Source organism: Ipomoea nil, unplaced genomic scaffold, assembly GCF_001879475.1.
Source record: "Ipomoea nil cultivar Tokyo-kokei standard unplaced genomic scaffold, Asagao_1.1 scaffold2926, whole genome shotgun sequence".
Lineage (NCBI taxonomy): Eukaryota > Viridiplantae > Streptophyta > Magnoliopsida > Solanales > Convolvulaceae > Ipomoea > Ipomoea nil.
This window is the reverse complement of record NW_017619354.1, coordinates 3,075,011-3,099,689: the sequence shown is the minus strand read 5'-3', so window position 1 is coordinate 3,099,689 and position 24,679 is coordinate 3,075,011. Positions and strand designations below refer to the sequence as shown.

Sequence of the window (24,679 nt, the reverse complement as noted above, 5' to 3'; positions counted from 1 at the left end):
ATTGATTCTTGAACATGTGACCTTCCATATAAAAGGACTACAATGATACCATCAAACTGCAAAGTTCTTGCCCACCACACTAATCTATGCATCATGGAATTGCACCTATGAAATATGAAATTTGGAACAAGTTTTCCTACTTACAACTTTTCTACTCAAAATTTTTTATACCATAATAAAACTAGATTTACTGTTTCCCATCAATACTGAAGAGCAAATTTTGCTTCCAATCCTTTCATCAACAAAAAATAGTCAAAATGGAAAATCCCTCTAAATATTAAAGATTTATTAAAACAATTTGGTAGAATCCTATCTGGCTAACATTTTTGGAGGATTGTTTAGTTAAGAGCAACCCCAATAGGAATTTTTTTTATTGATTTTTGCAATAGTACAAAATTAAAGAGTTGGTTTTTGTCAAATGGGAAACATAGTTTTTATCCCTTTTTTTTAAATGAAAATACATGATTTTTGTAAGAAAAAAGAAAAAAGAAAAAGAAGGAAACACGCGTTTGGAGCGTATTGCGCACCCCAGCGGGGCAGCAGGTGCATGTTTCACACGCCCCAGTTGGGACGCTTCAAAGTGGACTCTGAGATGGTTCTATCTTTTTTTTTTTGGCCGTTGCAAATTTCTTTTTATTTATTTATTATTATTTTTTTAAAAACCTCTATTTATTTGTCAAACACTTATACTATTGTTAAATTTTGACCTCTTTTTTTTTTTTCAAGGGGGATACCCATACAACCTATGCCTACACTGAGGCTCAAAACCTAGACCTCCCACATAGGGGAGCAATCCAATACCAGTGGACCACAAGCCACCGGTGTTATACTTAATTTTGTTGTTAAGTTCTTTACAATTATAAATTTATTTTAATTTTGATATGTTTAATTTAAATATAATAAAAATAATAATTGTAATTATAATTTTTATAATGACAATAAAAAAAATAATTAAAATATAGTATAGTAAATTGGTGGGTCCATCAAAATTTGAGAAAAAACTTAAAACTTAGAGATATGGAGAGAAGGGTTTTTGAGATTGAGTGAAATACTTAGATGATGAGGTAAATGCTGGGATCCACCAAAAACTTAGAGAAAAAATCACTAAGAAAAAACTAAACTATTGAGGTTGCTCTAAAGTCTAAACAATGAGATTACTTATCCCAAACTTCCACCTTCCCCAAAGACTATTCGTATCCCTACTTTTAGTCCAATCTTCCTATCCCATGAACCAAACCCCTTTGCAATATGAAATTGTAGCATCTTATCACAACTACCATCATTCTGGATTGACTACCAAAAAAATTCTCTCATCTGATGCTTTATGTTTCTGGCTTTCACTTAAGATTCATAAATAATGCATAGCTTAACCTGTTCAGCATGTACATTTAAAGCTCTAAGTCTACAGCTTCGGTTTTTAATTTCTAACCTGTCCACTGAATTTAATTTCTACATGGTTCGATTTCTCCTTAAACACATAATTGTCCACCACAATTCAGCTATGAAATCAAGAACAGCAGTTGCAGGAAAGCTGAAAGAACAATTACACTCATAGATCATCATATTTTATAGTGTTTCACATCCAAATTTAAAAGTCCCAGAACATAACTTGTAAACCTACTCTGTAACATGTCACATCTACAACAACCAGGTGTAATGTTGTTGAACCATAAGCATTTACATTCAATATTTTACTCATTCTCGATAGAACTTATCACATATATATCACCTGGAATTCACTGCAACAAATATAAAATGAATTCAATTGCAACTCCAAAAACTACAAACAATCTAATGACAGAATACAAATCAGCACAATTATAGAACCAGTGTTCGTTGTAGCCAAAGTAGAAAGAAAAAGCCAGAAACTTCTCCAAAGAAATAGCACAATAAATTTCCACTCTGTATTTCAATTAGACTTGAGGTATGAAGAACCTATATGCTGCACATTCAATTCTATCAAATAAACGGTAAGAGCGAAAAGCACCAGAATCCCAAACGCGGCCAAGTTAGAAAGGTGGAAAACCCTAAAAATTTAAGGGAATCCATAATTCAAATGCAGCTTAGCAAAATTTCACAGGAATCCGCAGCAGAGTTTTGGTTTGGAAAAAAATTTGGACCATTTCTCGATTTGTGCGTGTCATCCTTGCGCAGGGGCCATGCTAATCTTCTCTGTATCGTTCCAATTTTATCGGATGTCCCCGAAGGGACGTTCTTGTTCTTCAATGGCGAACTATGTGTACTGGAAAATAGCTGCTTCATCGCCCGATGTGGGAGCTGCACAGAGAAAAGCGAAGTTCTGAAGACAGACCATTGTTCCAATGTTCCTTATAGCGGCCCATTAAGGCAGGTAAGCCCAGTCCAAAATTTTCAATCTATCAATTCCAAAATGTGTAATGTGTATACAATAAATATTTTCTCCCGTTTCTTACAAAATATTATATTTATTTATGTTTGTCCACATATATTTAAACCAGTTTTCAATACAATCATTATACCATGGTCTATCTTGTACATTTTTTTTTTATTGAATGCCTACTAACTCTATTACATTGCACCAAATAATGAACCTTCAATACTTACATAATGTACATTTTTAATATATTAAATATTCACTTTTTGAATGTACATTATGTAAGTACCGAAGGTTCATTATTTGGTATACTATCAAATAATGTATCTTCAATATATTAAAACTGAACATTTATTCATAATCCACAATATAATGTGTTTTCAATATCATACTGGTAATAAAAATTATTTTTCTTGACCCATTTCCAAATGGCAAAATTTCCATTTTTATTGACATAATATCGTATAGAAAATTAAATAATTTAATCTATGAATTTTGCAATAGAAAAAAAAATTATGAAAATTGCTTACTAAAATTATATGTATATGTTCAACTGAAAATGCATTGAAACCCTTAAATAGGACATGAATATATCAAGAATATCTAATAAAAAGCTCTACCAAATTACAATTTAGGTACAATAATAATGAAAAAATGGGGATCGTCAACTTAAGAAAGCAATAACTTTTAGCATCGTATTTTAAATCTTCAATCATAATAAAAATCGGATCTATTATTTCATATATTTCAACTTGTGCTAAAACAGTAATAATTATTTGTGTTTCGCCCCAGATCGCTTGATCACTGATAACATCATGGTGGCTTTTGAACTACAACACTACTTTAAAAGGAAGACTGCTTAAATTGGCCATGAGTAAGGCGTATGACATGGTAGAATGACCCTTACTACGCAACATTATGCTGAAAATGGTGTTTGAAAATCATTGGGTTAACTTGATGATGGAATGTGTGTCCTTTGTTGATTACTATATTTTAAAATAATGGAGAGGAGATTGGTCCAATTATCCCGCAAATAGGGTTTTGCCAAGGTGATCCTTTATCTCCTACATCTTCCTTATTATTGCGGAAGGATTTAGTGCCATGCTCAATGATTATGAATCTAGGGGTAATCTATGCTCAAGTGTTTTGTGTTTTTATGTTTACTAAACAATCAACACATACGTTAGCTCGACAGTCCATTTCTAAGTCTGATTGTTCGGAGTGGTTATCCAACCCTCCCCTATCATCTGTAATATATTGTCTTCGGACTTGTATTAATGTTATATTTTCTTCAAAAAAAAAGAGGCTATGTTTAAAGAATCAACATATAAAATAACTGCTGCTAAAGCCTCCCGTTTTAGCGGTTTAGCCTATCTAAATAGGGGCCAAAAAATTTAAAACCCGTCCCGTCTTTTTTGTGGGACGGGACGAGTTAATCTGGCAGACTAAACCCATTTTGACGACTTTAATTGTGGTAGCCAACCGAGAAGTCATCTTCTGGTCCTCCTGAATGCAAAAACCACACAACTCAAAGAAACAGAATACATCATCTACTAATAAGATGATAAAAGAAGCAATATACTAATAGTATAGTTGAAATTAAATTTTAAAACATCAATTTAGTTATCCTGATCAGCTCCATTTATGATAGATTGGAAATTGGAATTACTAGAGTAGCTTCATAAATAATGTCATCAGCATGCAAACACTATATTTGCAATTGTGTTTACCAAAAGTCAAGAAAAAAAAAAGAGGAGAGTTGATGTATAAGTTGGAAAAATGAATGAATGTCATACTATAATTATGTTAAGAATGTTATGCCTTTTCTTTGATTAAATCAAACCTTCTTCATTGTAACATAATTTTTATTTTTATTTTTTTAATATCAAAGCTATATTGCTTTAATTAGAATATACATTTTATTACGAATTGTTCTACTATATTTTGGACAAAATTTCTCTCCATTTTAAAGATTTAAATACAAAATTTTGTTATCATTAACTAGTATTTTCACCCGTGCGATGCACGGAATGGAATTGTTGTAATATATTAAGAATATTTAAATCGATATATAATTATTTAAAAGTTAATTTCGCCAGAGGTCGCTTATTTCTCCTGACAATTCTAAATTTAATCCTAGACTATAGTTATTAATTATTACGATTTATTCTATGTTATAATTCTTACGTTAATATTCTTACTATTATTATTAACACTTAATTACTTGTAGATATTATTTTTACCACTTATATTATTATTATTATTATTATTATTATTATTATTATTATTATTATTATTATTATTATTATTATTTATATTATTATTATTATTAGTTTGGTTTCGAGTTTTGTTATTATATAATGGCCGTGAGGCACACAATAATAATAATATAACCACAATTAAATATTCTTGTATTGTAATCCGTGAGTCACAATAATAATATAACAATAATTAAATATTCTTCAATTCTATATTCTTTTAGGATTTCTATTACCATCATTAATTATTCCCTAATTTACCATAATTAAATAATTTAAAAATTCATTAATAAAACATAAGGTTCTCATAGTTTTTCCTTAGAAACTATTTAATAAAGCATTTTTTTTTTAGAAATTTGTGGGGCAAACCGCCTGCAGTAGTTTGCGGTGGATAGATCTCGAAAAAATACGCAATTTCAAAAAAACATTTGTCCAAAACGGACAACCGAGTAAAAAGTTATGCCTTGCCGAACTTTTAACACTTCACAACTTTTACCCAGAATTATTGTACGAATGAGAAATTAGTAATCAATATATTGTATTGGCAAGAGAGATTTTTTAGGAATTGGGCGGGAAGTTAAAATTTCATGATTTTGTTTTTATATATAGTATAGATTAGATGTGCAAAGGGAATTGTATTACACTATTTTATAATTTTAGAATAGAATTTTTACCTAGAATTATTGAACAAATGAGAAATTAGAAATCAATATATTTTATTGGGAAGAGAGATTTTTTAGGAATTGGGCGGGATGTTAAAATTTCATGATTTTGTTTTTATATTTAGTATAGATTAGATGTGCAAAGGGAATTGTATTATACTATTTTATAATTTTAGAATAGAATTTTTACCCAGAATTATTGTACGAATGGGAAATTAGAAATCAATATATTGTATTGGGAAGAGATATTTTTTAGGAATTGGGCGGGAAGTTAAAATTTCATTATTTTGTTTTTATTTATAGTATAGATTAGATGTGCAAAGGGGAATTGTATTACACTATTTTATAATTTTAGAATAGAATTTTTACCCAGAGTTATTGTACGAATGAGAAATTAGAAATCAATATATTTTATTGGGAAAAGAGATTTTTTAGGAATTGGGCGGGAAATTAAAATTTCAGGATTTTGTTTTTATATATAGTATAGAAGTATAGATTAGATGTGCAAAGGGAATTGTATTACACTATTTTATAATTTTAGAATAAAATTTTTACCCAAAATTATTGTACGAATGAGAAATTAAATATCAATATATTTTATTGGGAAAAGAGGTTTTTTAGGAATTTGGCGGGAAGTTAAAATTTCATGATTTTGTTTTTATATATAGTATAGATTAGATTTGATGTGCAAAGGGGAATTGTATTATATTATTTTATAATTTTAGAATAGAATTTTTACCCAGAATTATTGTACGAATGGAAAATTTGAAATCAATATATTGTATTGGGAAGAGAGATTTTTTAGGAATTGGGCGGGAAGTTAAAATTTCATGATTTTGTTTTTATATATAGTATAGATTTTAAGGGAAAAAATTAGTATTGAAAATATCAAAGGAGAGTTTTCAAGAGAAAGAGTTCACATAAAACTACAATTGATGTTTTCAAGATATTTTAATACCCAAAATTATACTCCTGTAATATTTAAATTAAATACTTATTTGGGATGTCGTTGGAGTTTGAGTGGGCACTTGTACTTCACGCGCTAATAATTTGTATTTTGTAACGCCTATATATATTGACCAGTCCACCTTCTTCTTCAGTGCTTCTCTCTTTTCTCCTAAAATCCTGAAGACCTAAACCTACCTCCATGACCATGGCTATGGAAATCGGCATTGTTGAATACGTTGACCAATCCCCCGATCTTTTTAACGTTCAATTCCACAGAGAGTGTATCAAAACCTTGGTCACCCATGAAGCCAGAAAGGTCGATGAGTGGATCTCTGAGGTGGAGGCCATCCATCGCCACCGTCTGAACCACCTGATCGTCGGCCTCGACGTAGAGTGGCGCCCCAATTTCTCCAAGGCGCAGCAGAACCCGGTGGCGACTCTCCAGCTCTGCGTGGGGCGCCGCTGCCTCGTATTCCAACTCCTCTACTGCAGCCGCATCCCGGACAAGCTCGTCAGCTTCCTCGCGAACCCCGCCTACACCTTCGTCGGGGTCGCGATCGACGGCGACGTGGAGAAGCTGGTGGAAGACTACAATCTGAGTGTGAGGAAGGCCGTGGATTTGCGTGCCCTAGCTGTGCGGCAGTCCAACGATTCGTCTCTGAAGAACGTTGGATTGAAGGATCTGGTGAGGATTTATCTGGGGGCGGAGATGGTGAAGCCGAAACGGGTGACGATGGGGAGGTGGGATAAAGAGTTGCTAACCACAGAGCAGATTCAGTATGCGTGCATTGATGCTTTTGTGTGTTTTGAAATTGGCAGGATTTTGAATGCTTCTTCTTCTGCTCATTAGAGTAATGACTAATTCACTAGACTATATATGAGGACTGCTTTATTTTGCTAATGCCAACTGCAGCTGTTATATTTGATTCTGTATTTCTGCAACTATGTAGTAGGAGGAGTGTTATTAAGATGATCAATTAATTAGTATATTGGGGATTATCTCTAAGCCAGTTTCGTTGGTGTATAATTGTATATACATTGGTGTGTATAAATGTCTTCTTTTCCTTCACCTCCACTTCTTCTTCAGTGTCAGGGCTGATTACAATCACAGCTTCAGGTTTAGGCTTGACAGTAACCTTCTTCTGAGCAGGCTGCTTTCTAGGCACTTTAGCTGCCTGATTTGCAGCAACCCCACCCACATTCACAGCAGCAAATCAAGATGAAGGCAGGACAAGTTCTTTAGAACAGATTTACAGCAAAACACAATAATGGGTCCTAAGCATTCAAAACACAAGTTCTTATCAGCTGCTGCAGCTTGCGCATTAGCCAATAGTTGTGCACAAAAACCCCTTGTGAGGGGGCGAGACACCTGAGGAAGCTGGTGCTTGCTTTCAGCCCCTCAAATGGTAACCATATTGCCAATATCCCCAAGTGCCCGCCGGTTCCTTCCCTCTGCTGCCATGTTCTTTTGGTTTATTCCCCAGGGACTCCCTCAACTGCAGTTAATTTGCATTAGGCAAGAAAACACCCAAAAAAGAAGACACTATATTTCTGATCTATAAAGACAAATCTCTCTTTTAAAATCTCATATTAAATTAGTCCTTCAAATAAATTGAAAGTAAAAATTGACCTTTTAACACTATTTTTCATACATCAAATCAGAAAAACTAGTAAATCATGAAAAGAAAAAGGAAAAAGGGTCAAATCAGCCCCCTAAGTGAACCGGATAGTGCAATTAACCCCCTAAGTAAAAAAAGCTCCGTATAAGCCCCTAAATCGGCAAAATAAATAAATAAATAAATAAATAAATAAATATATATATATATATATATATATATATATATATATATATATGTATTTTGTGCGTGTAAATATGTGATAAAACTTAAGGTGGTAGATGGATTTTCAGGTCAAAGTCACAGAGGTGACGGGCCTGACATGACATGCATTGTTGTTATGTATGATCTGTCTTCTACGTAAGATGTAAGGAGGGAATGAAATGAAACTAGCAAATGTATAAAACTATGCCCTTTTTGTTTCCATCATTGACCTTCCATGTCCAGTGGTTAGCTTTTGTTCAGTGTTCATTCACAGATTGAACGCTATATCATATTCTTACATACTCATTGTGCAATCCAAATGTAATTGTCCTCATTTGAGACATTGAGGGTAGAAAGATAGAAAATAATATATTTTATTAGAAATTGTATTAGACTATTTTAGTATTTTATTAGGAATTGTATTACACTATTTTACAATATCAGAATAAAATTTTTAGGTTAAAGTTGATGATTTTGTTTGTATATATAGTATAGATAGATAGATTTAATTTAATTACTCTTTAACAATATTAGTAAACTCATTATAAATTTATAGACATGTTATGTTTAACAACAATAAATTAATTTTTATTGACTTATCAATTATCATTATTCATTAAAACTCTACATTGAGAGAACTTCATTAACTTTAAAATAATTTGTTATGACATAATTTTTATTTTTATTTGTATAAAATGTAAAAGTTCAGCGGTCTATTTGACATTTTTTTCGCCCACCTAAGTCATCAGCATCGTAACCGATCATGATCCGTGGCCTTTTTCTCTCCACCGCATTGTGGTACAGCTTGGCTATCCTGACATCCCGCTTGTCTACCCTGGCCTGCATCTCCTTAATCATTCTCATCATAGAAGCCTCCAATTTCTCATATCCCGCCATCAATTTAACACGCTCACTATCACTCACTTCATTGTTCCTCAACTGAACCTCAACCTGGAGGAAACAAGTGTAAAATTTTAAATCCAATTAACTCATTTAATCCAAATTCCAAGCAATCTAAATCTGAAATGCAGGGATTAAGAATTCAAAATTGCATAAGAGAAATTGAAAAGAATACAACACAACACAATCTAAATCTGAAATGCAAGAATTAAAAATTCAAAATTGCAATAGAGAAACCGAAAATGATACAACACAATCTACAATCGGAATGCAAGGGATTAAGAATTCAAAATTGCAATACAGAAAACGAAAAGAATACAACATAATCTAAATCTAAAATACAATGCAGGAATAAAGAATTCGAAATTGCAGTATGAAAATCGAAAAGAATAGAACACCATCTACATTTAAAATACAATGCAGGGATTACAAATTCGAAACTGCAGTAGAGAAACATAAAAGAATACAACACAATCTAGATATGAAATACAATGCAAGAATTAAGGATTTAAAATTGAAGTCAGTAAAGAAACCAAAAATAAAAAATAAAAAAATCTAGATTTGAAATATAAGGATTAAGAATTAAAAATTGTCGTAGTGAAAGAAGGCTACTTTTGGCATAGAAACACAATACAATATTGAGATGTATACCCTGGTAGAGATTAGCAATGATATATTACTCCAATTTATATATATAACAGAATCGAAATGAAGGAATCACCATTGCCACAGCTGCCCCTCACCCCATCCCACCCTATATATAATCTTTGTTTATATATATATATATATATATATATATATATATATATATATATATATATATATAGTACATATTTTAGTATATGTCAGGGTAAAGCTTGTCTACCTTGACAAGCAGCTCGTCAAGCAAACTTTGCTTTTTCGGAATAGAAGCATACCACTTGTCATATTCCGTCTCAAAATTAGCACATCTCTGACCCTCACTCAGCTCATCGTTGCTCTTCATAACCTTAACCTGGAAAGAAGTGCAGAATTTTAAATCCAATTAACTAATTTAATCCAAATTCTAAGCAATCTAAATCTGAAATGCAGGGATTAAGAATTCAAAATTGCATAAGAGAATTTGAAAAGAATACAACACAACACAATCTAAATTTGAAATGCAAGAATTAAGAATTCAAAATTGTAGTAGAGAAACCGAAAATGATACAACACAATCTACATCCGAAATGTAGGGATTAAGAATTCGAAATTGCAATAGAGAAACCGAAAAGGATACAACAAAATCTACATCCAAAATGCAGGGATTAAGAATTCAAATTTGCAATAGAGAAACTGAAAAGAATACAACAGAATCTAGATCTAAAATACAATGCAAGGATTAAGAATTTGAAATTGCAGTATGAAATCAAAAAAAATAGAACACCATCTACATTTAAAATACAATGCAGGGATTACAAATTTGAAATTGCAGTAGAGAAATAAGAAAAGAAAACAACACAAATAGATCTGAAATATAATATAGGAATTAAGAATTCAAAATTGAAGGAAGTAGAGAAACCAACAAAAAAAATACACACACACACAACCTTGATCTGAATTATAGGGATTATGAAATCAGAATTGTAGTAGAGAAAGGAGGTTACTTTTGAGATAGAAAGACAATACGATATTGAGATGGCCGTACCCAGGTAGAGATTAGCAATGATATATTACTCCAATTTATATATATAATAACAAATTATTTAAAAGTAAATCTATATTAGAGAATCGAAAAATTAAATAAATTTTAATTTTGCACCAAAATGAAGAAATCACCATTGCCACTAAAAAACGCGTGGACATGAGAAGAAGTCATGACATTTATATTTTATATTTTATTTTTTTTCAACTGTTTTCTTTTTAAGCTAAAAATTAAAATATAATAAAATTTATTTAATTTATTTGGTTTCTTTTAGCCATGGACATCTGAACATGCAGAGAGAAAAGAATCAACAAACAATAAAAACAAAAACTAGGGGTTGTGCTTTACTTGGTTTCCCCTTAATATTCCCCGGAGAACAAGGACCTCTAATCAATAATCACCACGAGAACTCGAGAAGGGCTTCCACCAGTCCACCACCAACTCAACAAGTCACCAACGGCAACCAACCACCGGACAATCAGACAATCGAAGTATCCACAGAGTCTCAGATAGAGAAACTAGAGAGTAGAGACTCAGAGTCTCAGACAATCAGACTCTCAGAGAGTAGAGACTAGACAGAGGTGAGACTGTGAGAGACTCAGAGGATGAGAGGATTGAGATTTGAGAGGAGTAGAGAGAAGTCAGAGAACAAAGAAGAGAGGTTAGAGAGTTGAGAGTCTCAGAGAAGAGAGCTGCGCATTTGACTTTCACAAGCATTCAACATACATATATACTAACCTTAAACGACGTCGTGTAGCATATACCTAAATCCCAACCCTAGCAAACTTCGGATAATCGGACGGGTCGGATGAGAAAAAACCAAACCTTATCCGAAGTGTTTTATCCGACGTCGTATAGGATGCGGATCGGATATGGAATGTCGGATGCGGATCGGGTCGGGTGCCTTAGTTTCGGATTTTGGGTCGGGCGGTTTTCTCGGATAGGGTCGGGTTTGCACAGGCGTAATTATTCTTTAGGTTTTTTCAGATTGAGCAGAAGAAGTAGCTTGCCTTTGGACTATTGTGTAGTAGAGCAAGTCTAGTTGGACTGTTGTGTAGTAGAGCAAGTCTATCTACTGTTAGGCTGTAAAATTTTCAATTAGTGGTTGCCTGAAAGAATAATTGTTTTCTAGGCATTTGAGAGTTTCCGTTTTCTTCCCACACATTTGTGGTAATATACTCATGTATGTATTAGGTATTTTGTATAAACTTCTTACAAGTATATATTAAAAAGATTTGAAATGTACGCCTTCAATATGGATAGTTATGCTGTGCAATTGCAAAACGACGTCGTTTTGACTAAAAGCGCGCGTCCCATTAGCTATTACCAGGACCCTAGCACGTCCCATTAGCTATTACCAGGACCCCTGATATTAGCCTATTACTGAACGCTCAAGAATAAATTTTATAATCTATTTTCTTTTTTTATTCCTTTCTTTAACCTAATTTTTTAAGTTAATCTTTCTCCCGTTCACTCCACCTCTTCTCTCGCCATTACTCATCAACTTCTTCTTTCGCCAGATCAACATCAAATTGAAATTCATCATCAAGGTATTCTTTTAAATTTGTTTTATAAATTATATATATATATATATATATATATATATATATATAGAAATAAACATAATAAGCTTCAATGATAGTTATATCCCTGATTTTTGTCCATTTTTTAACTGCTAATTGTCTTATACATTATCTTATTAATATTGTACATTATATTTTTATTGTCAAAAATGCCCAAACATATCTGTTACTGTTAGATGTGCCGTTAAATATAATACTAAGCTATTATCGTTAGTTTTTCCTCCATTAATTTTAATCCTCTTCCTCTATCCTAGGCCTTCTTCCGCTCCTTCCTTTCATATTTCTAGCTATGCAGTTCTACTCATAAGCATAGATTGATTTCAACTCAACCTTCCAGAGGCTCAATATCATAGATGGGAAAAACCAAACCAATAAATTCAATAATTTTGCAGCAAAATATAGGCTATAAAGTTTAAGAAGAGAGAGAGATCAGAGGGCAACCATCTTGGAGAGTCTTAATCTGTGTTTGGTATTCTTCTTCATAAGCAAATGCTGCTTCCCGGCTCTCCTCCTCATGATCTTCCCACTCCTGGACACCCAAAACCGCTTCGCGGACGCCTGCAAATTCAAAGAAACCCGAAAATTCAAACACCGATTCCGCAGAACCGCTCTGCACTTCAATTGGGGTTTAAAATTCCAATGAATTACCGTGTGCGTCTTCATCTTATAGCCTTTGACGCACACTACGGTGAATGGCTGTGGGGGTTTTTGCGGCGGGGAGGGAACGCGGCTGAGAACGAGCGGCGCGGAGGTTGAGATGCTGTGTGAAGAGCTGTGGTTGAGAGTCATTTTCTTTGTGGAGAGTGAAGGGGTGATGGAGAGTCGAGAGGCGGAGAGTGGTGGGGTTCGAGAAGAGAAGTTGAATGACAAAGAACAGTGTAAGAGTGAAGAAGACGCCATCGTCATCGTCATTCCTTTGCTGCAAATGAAGCTTTGGAATTTGGATAATGGCTTCCCAATTTGACGCTTCAAGGCCACAATTTTCTTTTTTCTTCTTTTATTGCTATCCAGTCTCCAGGTATTTTTTTTTTTAAAGATCGCATTCAATCAATCATTCACTTCTTTTTCAAAAAAAAAAATAAAATCATTCACTTCCTTCATTCTCTCCCTAAGAACTCTGCCAGACATTAAAACAAGGTACCCTATGCAGAGATTTCGGGAAAGGATTGAAGCAATTCGTTGCAGAGATTTGAGATTCCGTTAAAGAATTGAAGCAATTAAAGGGATTCAATGGGTTTGATCGCTGATCGCTGTTCAATATCCAAGTGGAGTAATTGTTGCATGTTTTTGGTAAATTATTTGATTAATTTTGTTAATTTCATGAGATTGGGATGACAATTTAACAATTTAGGATAATTTTGTTGGAGTTAAATTGACGATTGTATAAGAATTAGAACATAATTGATAGTGAATTTAGTATAGAATGGTCCTGCAAATTTGCACCAAAATAATTACAAAATATTGGCTACCGAGGATAAAATCAACTCATTGTTATGATTATGTCTACAATTAATAATTTCTTGATTTATCTTCATTTACTTTATTTAGTTTTGGAATGTTGCTTGATTTTAGGAGGTATGTAGCTATTTAAAGATTTCATTGTAAAGTGAAGGCACCACAGAACAATTGCTACCTTTTATTTATTTTCTTCTCTACAAATTTAGTATGTTTCTCCATGCACAAGTTTCTTGAGAGGTTTGTTTTTCTCAAGAACTTTAATTAATTCTATATGTTGTTAATTTGATTTTTTTTCCCTTCATGTGATAAATATGTGATTGAGTAGAAAGAAGATTCTTTATTATAAATTGTATAAATATGTGATATCTCCCTCCCCTGTGGTGCACAATGCTTTCATGAATATCTTGTATTGCTACCAACATTGTTTATTGGGATTTGTCTATAAATTCAGTTGGAAGATCACTGGACCTGTTATCAAAGGTAAAGTCGTTGTTTACTTATCGAAATAAATAAATAATCAATCTGGTATTCTTAGTGACTGATTGAATGTTGTGGTGGTAGAGGTTTATTAATCTTGTACTAATACTATCTCCACTTTTTGTGAAAGCTTGGTTATGGAAGACTAGGTTCGTATATATTGAGGGGAGGAAAAGAGCAAATTTTGAATGCAATAATAATATTCTTTAAGTCCTTAGAGAACATTCAAATTTACAACCGTATAAGCAGCAAGCTAAAAACTTATCTAATCTAATGCAACACTGCAATGTTCTCATTATTTCACTCAGCACTGCAACCAAATCTTTTACTTACCGTTCTTACACTGATGAAGTGATGAGATATAATTTGAATAAGTATTGCATGCCATTACTTAAATTTATAGTTGTATATATTCATCACAATGAATTTGTATTTCTTGTGTTAATTTCAAATACATCAACAAAATAAACTTGACATGAATTTTTATGTAACTTCGTCAATAAAAAATAAAATAAAATAAAAAAACTTTACAAATGCATTTTATATGTTTCAAAATGATTTACTAATGGAGTTTAAATATTGGGCACAAATTTTCGCGCAAAGCGCATAGAAAAACTAGAGTTATACCCCTGATTTATGTCCGTTTTTTCCGTTAAGTTTTTTTGTACATTATGCTATAAAGGTTGTACATTAAAATATTTTGGACAAACATACACCTACCGTTATAACTTCCATTATCTTTTCCACTATTGTTACCATGCACATGCATCTACTATATATTTTCTTATCTTCTTGATTAATAATAATATATACACATTAAATATTTGAGGTATATGTTAATTATTACATAAATATAAATATCAAATTTATAAAAATGATTTACATTATTATTATTATTTAGAATAATTTAAATATCTAAAATCTAAATAAATTTAAAATTTTAATATAATGTATTAATATTGGGCACCTATTTTTCGCGCATAAAAAATACTAGTACATATATATTGAATCAGAAACCATTACTAATTCAATCACGATAAGATCATAAGATAAAACAAAATCAATTGACAATACAAAGTTCAAAATTAGTGCAAAATTTTTATAGGCTATTTATCATGTTCCTAGAAAAGAAAGCTCAGCAATTCATTATCTACTGGACAGATTTGTCTAAAAATAGGCATAGGAAGTTAACAAAACACAATAAATATAAAGCTCCAAATCCGTAAGCTTAAACAAAGATTAAAGCCATTGTAAATTGGTTGCTTAGTTGCTACACAAAATAGAATACAATAAGGAAAAGAATCAGAGATTGCCAAGTCACTGCCGCAAGCTGCTGACCAGACGAATGCGCCGGAATTGGTTGTGCCAACCAAGATTAGATTGCTACCTCCAAGGGTTTCGCCGATGCCGAACGAATAAATTCTAGCCACCGTCGATCGGAAATCTCCAACGCCACCACCATAATTAGTCTGGAGTAAAACTTGATGGTCGTCGCAGAAACTTCTGTGAACCACCGCCGAAAATCACCGGAATTGGTTCGGGATAAATTGGTGATCCTGAATGATGAATCGTAGCTTCCTTTTATATTGTCCGGCCAAGCTAAGCCACTTCTATGCTATGTTCTACGGAGCCATGGAGAATTATTCTCCTAGTTAATTGGATCGTAGCAGTAGCAATGAACGAGAAGAAGTTTGATCCCTTCATTATTGATAATAATAATAATAATAATAATAATAATAATAATAATAATAATAATATTTTTTGTACAAGGGCATTTATGTTTTTTAAACATATATTCTATTCTTATTTATTAACCAACCAAACATTGAAATACAGTTCTCAATGTATATTCCTGCAAACCAAACAACAGAATACAATTCTTATTATATTCCTTACCTATTTCATTCCTTATGGAATAATATTCTTATTCCCTCCAAATTTATTCCGTGAACCAAATGGACCATAATAGTTTCAACAATTGATAAAATCGTTATCTAAACGAATTTTACCTTATTACGATCTAGTAGAAATTATTCTCGGAGATAATAGAACCCGAGATGTTTGACACTGTTGTATAGTGGAATGGAATTTGTTTTAGCGTTTTCTTAAAAGAAGGGCAAAATGTGAGAATACAAAAGAAGAGAGAGGTTGGTTCATAATTAAGCTAAAGTTGCCCAGTAATGATGAATTCAATCTCCGAGCAATAGCATCAAATTCAAATATAACGCATGGAAAGACATAACGTCCCGCGGGGCTTTCTTCTTCTTCTCCCAAGCTCACTCCCTCCCTGCCATTGCAATCTCTCATCATTTCTTTCTGTTTTTCTCTTAACCGCCTCACGTTACTCCTGATCTGCTTCCGCTTTTCTCCGTTATCTCATTTTAATTACCTCTACTCCGCCCCCCGCCATTAACACTGTCTCTGTTGCTGAATAGAGAATACAGAAACAGAGTGCATTAGGGTTTAACGTCGGAATTGTTTCTGATAGAGAGGTTAATAGTTCCTGTTTGATGCAGGAATTGATTACTTTCGCTTTTAGCAACACGATGAATAAGGACATTTTTTATTTTCATGTTCACGCTTGGTGATTGTTTATTAAGCCTTTCCAAATTCAAACTGTTGTTTCCTGCAGTCCGGCTTCGTGTTATGGACGTTAAAAGTAAAAAAGTGGCTGAAATAGAACACAACACAGACGTTGATTCCTGGATACAAGAGTTCTTCACCCCCAACTGTAATCCAGTATATGGGAATGCAGCGTAATTCTTCAATCTGCTTCTGGAAATTCTATTTTAAGTTTTACTGTTCATTTGGAATCGAACATTATTTTATAAACTGCTTGAGAAAACAAAATGTTCTGGTTTTCGATATTTATGAAATCTGTACATGAACTATGGTTACTATACTTGGAACTTGGAATGATGCTTAATTTGCTGCATGTTTCTTTTAAATGCAGGTCTGTTATATGTTATAAAAGTGTTTATGCTTATTTACTTTAATTTAATGTGGTTGCTGAAATGGAAGCTTGATTAATAATATGTTGAGTATTTAAGAAGAGTGTAAACATCATTGCTTATATATATATATATATATATATATATATATATATATATATATATATATATGAATAAAGCTGAAGATCTTATTATTTGTCATTTGGATTTAATTTTTGGTTTCTTTGAGGTAAACTATTTTGCAAACTTCAAGTTATCAATAGTGAGTATGTCCAGTTGTTAAACATGAAAAATTACATTATAGTTACAAATAATTGTTGAGACAATTCGATGGTACAGAACTGAGGGAAGGACAAAGTTTTCTGGATTTGATGCTGATTATGTGTGCCCACCGAATGTAGCTGGGTGTTCAATGGACAAGTCTTCTAGCCATGCTGAAACCAAGGTATATGTGTATTATGGGTTTCTCAATAGTGTTATTAACTTGGATACTGGAATTACTTGTTTAATATGGAATTAGAGCCGATTTTTAAGTAGCTGATGTCCTTTTGTTCTCAGACAGATTTTGTTCCTGGCTTACCTTGGAACTCAAAGCCCATGAACTGCAATTCAGGTAAGAATACGTTTTTGTGTTAGTGCTGGTAGGATCTGTGTATATTTTGATTTATTCCATAGAAGATATGGCAAGCATATTGAAAATGCAATTCTCCTCCTTTCTTATTGGTTTTCAATTTTATTTCTTGGTATTTTTTGCTAGAAATCACTTTAGAAATGCATGAGAAAAATGTTTATCTTACCAATTAATACTCTGCTTTAGAGGGCTCCTTATAATCTTGCTGATATGATTTATATGTAATATTTCTATGATTCACAACTACACTTAGGTATAGCTTCCTTTTAACTTAATCATATTCTTAACTTCTACTATTGCTCATGTATAACATGCCTATTAGGACTCTATGTATTTGAGTTAGATTATGACTCCCTATCCTAGTCATCTAAGTGTGGTTCTGCTATATCAGACTTGCGTGAATTATATTAAATGAATTGGATTTAAAATAAATGGTGTAATTAACTTATTTAATAGCTATTTGCATCTAATGTATCTTGTGCCATAGATCCACAACAGGCAAGAACAAGTGAGGCTCCAGGTCATATTTCCCACCTGCTGAGTAAACCTTCAAGATCGCATGATCCTTATAATATAGTTGAAAGCAGCATACATTTGAAGACTAGTTTAAAGTCATATGGCAGTCAGGTTTCAGAATCACTGATGCAGGTCTCACAACAACCCAATAATCAATCCTCTGCAATGCAATCAAGTGCTCAAAATTGCAATCAGATACAACTAAATAAAGAGCAATATTCCCAGCATTCTTTGTCTACTACACTTGAAGAAGAGCAATGGCACAGGGATCGGGTAGGTAATAATACATCAGTGATGCAAAAAGGCCTCCAAGATACTCCACACAACAATATTGCTGGAAAGTGGCAGAATCTCCAAGCATTTCAACGTGACGTGATTTCTTCTCGATCACAGCCTCAGCATTCAAATGGATTTTCAAGCTCGCAAGCTCGTCCTTATCCATTGGATATCCCTTGGCATTCTCATCCAACCACAATTCAGAAGGACTTTCTGCATCTAAGGAGTTTTCAGAGTCAAACTGATTCATCACCTTCACCACAAGGTTCAAACCAAATAATGCAAACATCTTCTCTTCTTAATTCTCAGAGTCCCATGGCTGGTTTTTCTCATTCACAAGGCAAACTGGCAAGAGGCTCATCAGGTAGCATTCAGCCTTTGGTATTTTTAAATTGGAAAAAGTTATAAGGACACCCCCTTAGCTCTAATAAATAATTCTTCAGCCCCTAACAAATCAGGATCCACACCTCAAAACAAACTGACAAATTCTACTGAATGGAGTGACCATGCCTACCAACAGGTATTTCCATCTGCTATTCTTTGAAGCATTCTTTCCTAATTGACTTTGAAATGTTCTTGGGACCCTTGAAGTTGGCTAAGTTATCCTGGGGTTTATCTTTATTTTCCCCCAATTGGTATCATCTATTCTGCCTATTCTGGCCGTGTTTCTAATCAAACAAAAAACTTTCGTGAATATAATTTGGGCATCTTTTTCTTAAGCAGATTAATGGATTACCATCAAAACATTCTTAACTTTAAGTAATAAATTGGGAATCAAGGAATGAATTTGAATCCTTATGTTTCTCCCTGGTTATGTAGACACTGAAAATAATACGAATTATCAGGTTGTTTGGTCCTCCAATATATAACAAATTTTTAGTTTGAGGTGGATTCTTGTGGGGCTTTACGTTGGTGCATTGCATATTAACTTTAATTTTGTTTCATTGAATTACTACTATATTATTGATAATACTAAATTTTCAGCTTCAAGTAATGAAGGAGATATACTGGGTTGAAGTTATTAAATTGTACAAGAAAGCACAAGAATCGTGTCTTAAGGTAGTCTCTAACTTTCCATTTTATCAAGTTCTAAGTTTTTCTCTTCATAATCTAGTCTGCACTAACTCAATTATATAATTGTTTCATGCAGCCACCAAATGCTGAGCTTTCTGTAAAATATGAAAACACCAGAGTGTTAGTGGAGAAAATGATCAAGTTCCTTCAAATGTCTAAAGTGGATTTTATTCAACATCCAAAGGAGAAAGTTTGCCAATACATGAACCTTATAACAAATTACCTTGATGAAGTAAGAATGAAGAATTCTGCTGCATTGCAGAAGCATCTGCAGCAACTTCAGGTACCTAGAACACCTCCAATAATGCATCAAACAGGAAATGGTGACTTCCGATTCAATCAGTCAACGTTAGGATCATCTGGCAGCACTCCTCAATCATCATCACAGCTAGAGCCTTCCCACCCAAAAACAAGCCTTCTCAATTCTTCTGGGGAGGTTTCTATTAAAGGCTGTGAAGCTGCAGAAACTTTATCAAGAAGTTCAAAGCGGCCTATGCACCAATATATAATAAGCCGGCAACAAAATGCAAACATATCTGCATCGTTGTCTCAATCTAGTTCTCAAAGTGAACAGGAAAAGAGATCTTTAAGATTGCCAGGGTCAGTGGCAAATCTGGACAGCGCTCTATCCAATCGTGATCATGCAACTTCCCTGCCTGCAAATACTGTAAATCCCTTTGCTTCTGCATTGACACTATCACAGAAAATGAAGCAACCTATGTGGCAGGCAAATCCCTTGCTTACAAATACTGCTAGTGCCCTTGGCTCTCCATTCACACAATTACAGAAAGTAATGCAACTTGAGGGTCAGATAGTGACTGAGCAAAAGAAATTGACACAGAAATCTAACGAGGTCAATGAATCCAAGGTAAAACACATGGTGAGATCCAATACACAAATGCTTCAGCATAATATCCTAATCAGTAAACACACTGAACATTTATGTCAAATGTCACCGTCAAATTCAAGCCAATTTCAGCCTGCATCTCCTCAAAATTCTCAGCAATCTTTTCCACTATCTGCTATATCTCCATCCATTGCTCTGTCACCTTTAACCCCCTTAACCCCCTCCTCTATGTCTGAGAGTCCCCAGAAGGTTTCTTCAAGTTTAGGACTATCATTATTTGCACAAGGCATAAAGGCCCCCAAGATACAGTCTGAGCCAGACAAATTGGATTCCCAGTCAATCAATACATTTGGAGCGCATAACATGCCCTTAGTCATGAAGAGCACTCACTCAGAAGGCAATCAGCAGCCTAAAAGAGCCTTTGAAAGATTGCTAGATGCGGTTTGTATTGCTTATCCCACTTGGATATGCTGAAAATCATTGCATCCATGAATTTGTTTACATGTGCATCTTTGGAAATTTACATAATTACATTCATATAGTTATAAGCTTTTGTCATATTGTTGTGTACTTGTATTATGTCCTTTTCCTGTTTAATGTTGAATCTTTATGCAGATAGGATCAATATCAAAAGAATCACTTTGTGCATCTGTCTGTGACATTGGTAATGTTGTCAATATGATTGACATGAGAGCTGGAACATTGTGCTACGGAGACTTCAGAGGTTCAATTGGTGATGATTTGATGGATGATGTTAGATGTTTTCTCCGAAAAGCTAAGCTACGTCGACATGGAACTATCATGGATGATAAGATGAAGCGCAACATAAATGCCACTGATTCTACTGCTTTTTGTAGATCACTTCAGGGAAGTGATGTTATGGATTGGGCAAGCAACATGTCACCAGAAATTGTGGCCAAAGCAACTTCTATTATCAAATGCCCAAATGCTGAGGTATGCCAATGGTGATTAATACTACTATATGAGATATGGAAACTTTTAGTGGAATATGTAGAGTCCATTTATGGTTCCTTTTATTAATGTAATCACACCTTAGTTTCATATGCACATTATTTAATTCATATTTGTACTCCTCCATCTCTTGGCAGCTCAAAAGTGCAGTATTAGAAGAAATCAAAGAAACAAATCGAAAGCTTGTTGAAACACGAGTAGAGATGGTTGTTGATAGCAGTGAAGACGATGTTCACAGACTCGGAGCTGAAGAAAATATCATCATTAGGTGTTCATACTCTCCTATGGGTTTGTGTGAGAATACACTTGAGCGATGCACTTCATCCGGAATAATGGTATATCAGCTATCTTTTAATTTATTACCCATATATATAGCAGCATAGAATAGATTTTTTGTTTATGATTCACCTTTAATTTGTCCATTATTTTCAGTTCCCAGAGATGGTTGTTCTGCAGCTGCTCGTCCTGGGCAACTATCCTAAAGCATCACCTATCGTGTTGGACAAGTCACCTGACCTCTTTAGGTAAGCAAAGCAATTTCAATTCAGGGACATGTATTATATAGCAATTTCCTGACCTGAAATCAAACTGTGACAGCACTGAAGAAGTGAGAAACGGATACAGGGAAGTGAAGCTAAGGTTCAACTTGTGTCTCCGTCAACTTTCTGAACCCAAGTCGATTACAGAAATGGCAAAAGCGTGGGATGTTTGTGCACGACAAGTTTTTAAGGAGTTTGCAGAGCGAATGGGTGGCGGCAGCTTCAGCTCAGTATGTGGTGTGTGGGAAAAATGTGAAGCAGCAGCTACCTAAAAAGCTGGGTAACAACTAATCTTTTTCACCATAACACGTACAGCTTGCATCCTTCTTGTGTATTCTGTTCAATTGAGTTGTTTTAGCACGTAATGCATGCTCTTCATCCACATCAGCGCGCGTATATATGTATGTTGTACAAGTGGAGCTTTACAGGGGTATTGGTAGGCTAGGTTAGAAGGTTTTATTTCCAAACTGGGAAATTCTACTGTATAAAAGTCTCATACTATAAATCAAACTAATATTCAGTCCTGTATAATTTCTCTGCATAAACAATTTTAAAAACTTGATTATTAAAGATAAGTGTATCATGTCTTGATTAGAATACACTGAACAGGCGTTGCTAGTTGTCTGACTCATTTTGCGGTGCTGTAAGTTTTAACTGCGAATAGGGAATTTATTTTGCTGGAAATTAATTGACATGATGATGACTCCACAGATACTAACTCTGTTTTCTTGCCTTTGGCTACTTACTTCAGTCTTCAAACACTCAGTTCAAATAGTATACGCTTATATCATTAATTATTACCATAGATCAGTTTGAAGTTATTAACCACCACTATCCACTTTCTAAGAGTGTATATATACTTTTTTTTTTTTGAAAACAGAGTGTATATATACTTGAAAGTATATCTCTTGCAATCGTATGTGACAATTTTTAGAATAATTTTTTTAAAGTAACCCATTACCCATCACTAGAATTGCAAATGTTGCTTTGCAATCTTGACACCACCCTTTTGTTGACTTTTTTATTTTTCTTCAGAGTTTACTTTTAAAAGTAAAAGAGTTATAGGGATAAAGATAGTATTCTTAGACATGTCAAGTGCGTGATTCATCTGTTAAATTTCACTATCAAGTATCGAGACTAAGTTCTCTTTCAATTTCTATTTCTCATTTCAACCCTAAACTCAAAACTACAAAACCATGAAACCATAAAACCCTAAATCCCCAAATGCGAAAACCCAAAACACCCAAACCCCTAAACTCCAAAACCATAAAACCCTAAACCCTGAATTCCAAAATCTTAAACTTGAAAACTCTAAACTCCAAACCCTAATCACACCTTAGTTTCATATGCACATTATATTATTCTGCAAGCTATTTAATTCATATTTGTACTCCTCCATCTCTTGGCACCTCAAAAGTAGAGTATTAGAAGAAATCAAAGAAACAAATTGAAAGCTTGTTGAAACACGAGTAGAGATGGTTGTTGATAGCAGTGAAGACGATGTTCACAGACTGGGAACTGAAGAAAATATCATCATTAGGTGTTCATACTCTCCTATGGGTTTCTGTGAGAATACACTTCAACGATGCACTTCATCTGGAATAATGGTATATCATCAGCTATCTTTTATTGCCCATATAGAGGCATAGAATAGATTTTTGTTTATGATTCACCTTTAATTTGTCCATTATTTTCAGTTCCCAGAGATGGTTGTTCTGCAGCTGCTTGTCCTGGGCAACTATCCTAAAGCATCACCTATCGTGTTGGACAAGTCACCTGACCTCTTTAGGTAAGCAAAGCAATTTCAATTCAGGGACATGTATTATATAGCAATTTCCTGACCTGAAATCAAACTGTGACAGCACTGAAGAAGTGAGAAACGGATACAGGGAAGTGAAGCTAAGGTTCAACTTGTGTCTCCGTCAACTTTCTGATCCCATGTCGATTAGAGAAATGACAAAAACGTGGGATATTTGTGCACGACAAGTTATTGCAGAGTTTGCATAGTGAATGGGTGGCGGCAGCATCAGCTCAGTATGCAGTGTGTGGAAAAAATGTGAGGCAGCAGCTACCTGGGTAACAACTAATCTTTCCTTCTTCACCGTAACACAGTATGCTGTGTGTGGGAAAAGTGTATTAGAATTAAGTGAAATATATACAAGATACACTAGACATGTCTTGATTAGTAACAAAATATACAAAAATAACATAATTAGGGAAACATGACTCAAATATAGAAAGAAGGTAAAAATACATCTTTTTATCTGTCAAAAGTAAGAGATTTTCGAAATAGAAATGAGTCGCAATTCGCACGAGAGATGCCCAGTCATTGCCTGATTTATGCCCAAACTTGGTTGGAAGTTAGGGCAAATTTTGAGTATTGACAATTCAGGTGGGTCCAATACAGTATGAAGATAATAGAATGAGCTGAAGTAATAATTTATTTTGTATTCACGTTTCATTTGACCATGAAGAGAAAAAAAAAACGTCAGTCGTCATCATAGAGTGAATATTGAAATGTTCCAGATTTCTGGTTGGAAGAAGCAAGGCCTCAAGTTTTCTGGGGTTAATTCAACACATTAAGACTAAAAGAGGAATTGGGAAACTTATGATTGTGCAAGCCAATCCAAACCCTAGCTAATTAGTTGATTTAGTTCTGAATAAATTTATTCTACTAAAAAGAGATAATCCCCAATATACTAATTAATTGATCATCTTAATAACACTCCTCCTACTACATAGTTACAGAAA

General features: G+C 33.8%; 4 protein-coding genes across 4 annotated transcripts; 3 read left to right on the top strand and 1 right to left on the bottom strand.

Moving 5' to 3' along the window:
* The first annotated feature begins 6,373 nt into the window (after window positions 1-6,373).
* LOC109161729 (Werner Syndrome-like exonuclease) lies at window positions 6,374-7,227 on the top strand. The gene is made up of 2 exons (XM_019310220.1): window positions 6,374-7,089; window positions 7,137-7,227. Exon 1 carries the CDS (start codon window positions 6,421-6,423, stop codon window positions 7,069-7,071), a length of 651 nt encoding a protein of 216 aa, XP_019165765.1. The 5' UTR covers window positions 6,374-6,420; the 3' UTR covers window positions 7,072-7,089; window positions 7,137-7,227.
* A 1,429-nt stretch (window positions 7,228-8,656) lies between these two features.
* On the bottom strand, window positions 8,657-13,178 carry LOC109161728 (50S ribosomal protein L35, chloroplastic-like). The gene is made up of 4 exons (XM_019310219.1): window positions 12,836-13,178; window positions 12,629-12,745; window positions 9,807-9,935; window positions 8,657-8,992 (listed from the first exon to the last, which is right to left on the bottom strand). Exons 1-4 carry the CDS (start codon window positions 13,097-13,099, stop codon window positions 8,747-8,749), a joined length of 756 nt encoding a protein of 251 aa, XP_019165764.1. The 5' UTR covers window positions 13,100-13,178; the 3' UTR covers window positions 8,657-8,746.
* A 7,804-nt stretch (window positions 13,179-20,982) lies between these two features.
* Window positions 20,983-22,238, top strand: LOC109161691 (mediator of RNA polymerase II transcription subunit 15a-like). Its single transcript, XM_019310180.1, has 4 exons — window positions 20,983-21,371; window positions 21,527-21,724; window positions 21,822-21,913; window positions 21,987-22,238. Exons 1-4 carry the CDS (start codon window positions 21,027-21,029, stop codon window positions 22,198-22,200), a joined length of 849 nt encoding a protein of 282 aa, XP_019165725.1. The 5' UTR covers window positions 20,983-21,026; the 3' UTR covers window positions 22,201-22,238.
* A 1,036-nt stretch (window positions 22,239-23,274) lies between these two features.
* On the top strand, window positions 23,275-24,039 carry LOC109161731 (mediator of RNA polymerase II transcription subunit 15a-like). Its single transcript, XM_019310223.1, has 3 exons — window positions 23,275-23,535; window positions 23,626-23,717; window positions 23,791-24,039. The coding sequence occupies exons 1-3, from the start codon at window positions 23,404-23,406 to the stop codon at window positions 23,933-23,935; spliced, it is 369 nt and encodes a 122-aa protein (XP_019165768.1). The 5' UTR covers window positions 23,275-23,403; the 3' UTR covers window positions 23,936-24,039.
* The last annotated feature ends 640 nt before the right edge of the window (window positions 24,040-24,679 follow it).

Excerpts from the sequence above, each read along its gene's own strand:
- LOC109161729 (XM_019310220.1), top strand. The coding sequence starts at position 6,421 with ATGACCATGGCTATGGAAATCGGCATTGTTGAATACGTTGACCAATCC.
- LOC109161728 (XM_019310219.1), bottom strand. The coding sequence starts at position 13,099 with ATGACGATGACGATGGCGTCTTCTTCACTCTTACACTGTTCTTTGTCA. Across the intron at positions 12,746-12,835 it reads ATAAGATGAAGACGCACACG|GCGTCCGCGAAGCGGTTTTG; the intron begins GTAATTCATTGG and ends TTGAATTTGCAG. Across the intron at positions 8,993-9,806 it reads TTGACGAGCTGCTTGTCAAG|GTTGAGGTTCAGTTGAGGAA; the intron begins GTAGACAAGCTT and ends TGTTTCCTCCAG.
- LOC109161731 (XM_019310223.1), top strand. The coding sequence starts at position 23,404 with ATGGTTGTTGATAGCAGTGAAGACGATGTTCACAGACTGGGAACTGAA. Across the intron at positions 23,536-23,625 it reads GCACTTCATCTGGAATAATG|TTCCCAGAGATGGTTGTTCT; the intron begins GTATATCATCAG and ends CATTATTTTCAG. Across the intron at positions 23,718-23,790 it reads AAGTCACCTGACCTCTTTAG|CACTGAAGAAGTGAGAAACG; the intron begins GTAAGCAAAGCA and ends AAACTGTGACAG.
- LOC109161691 (XM_019310180.1), top strand. The coding sequence starts at position 21,027 with ATGCAGATAGGATCAATATCAAAAGAATCACTTTGTGCATCTGTCTGT. Across the intron at positions 21,372-21,526 it reads TCAAATGCCCAAATGCTGAG|CTCAAAAGTGCAGTATTAGA; the intron begins GTATGCCAATGG and ends ATCTCTTGGCAG. Across the intron at positions 21,914-21,986 it reads AAGTCACCTGACCTCTTTAG|CACTGAAGAAGTGAGAAACG; the intron begins GTAAGCAAAGCA and ends AAACTGTGACAG.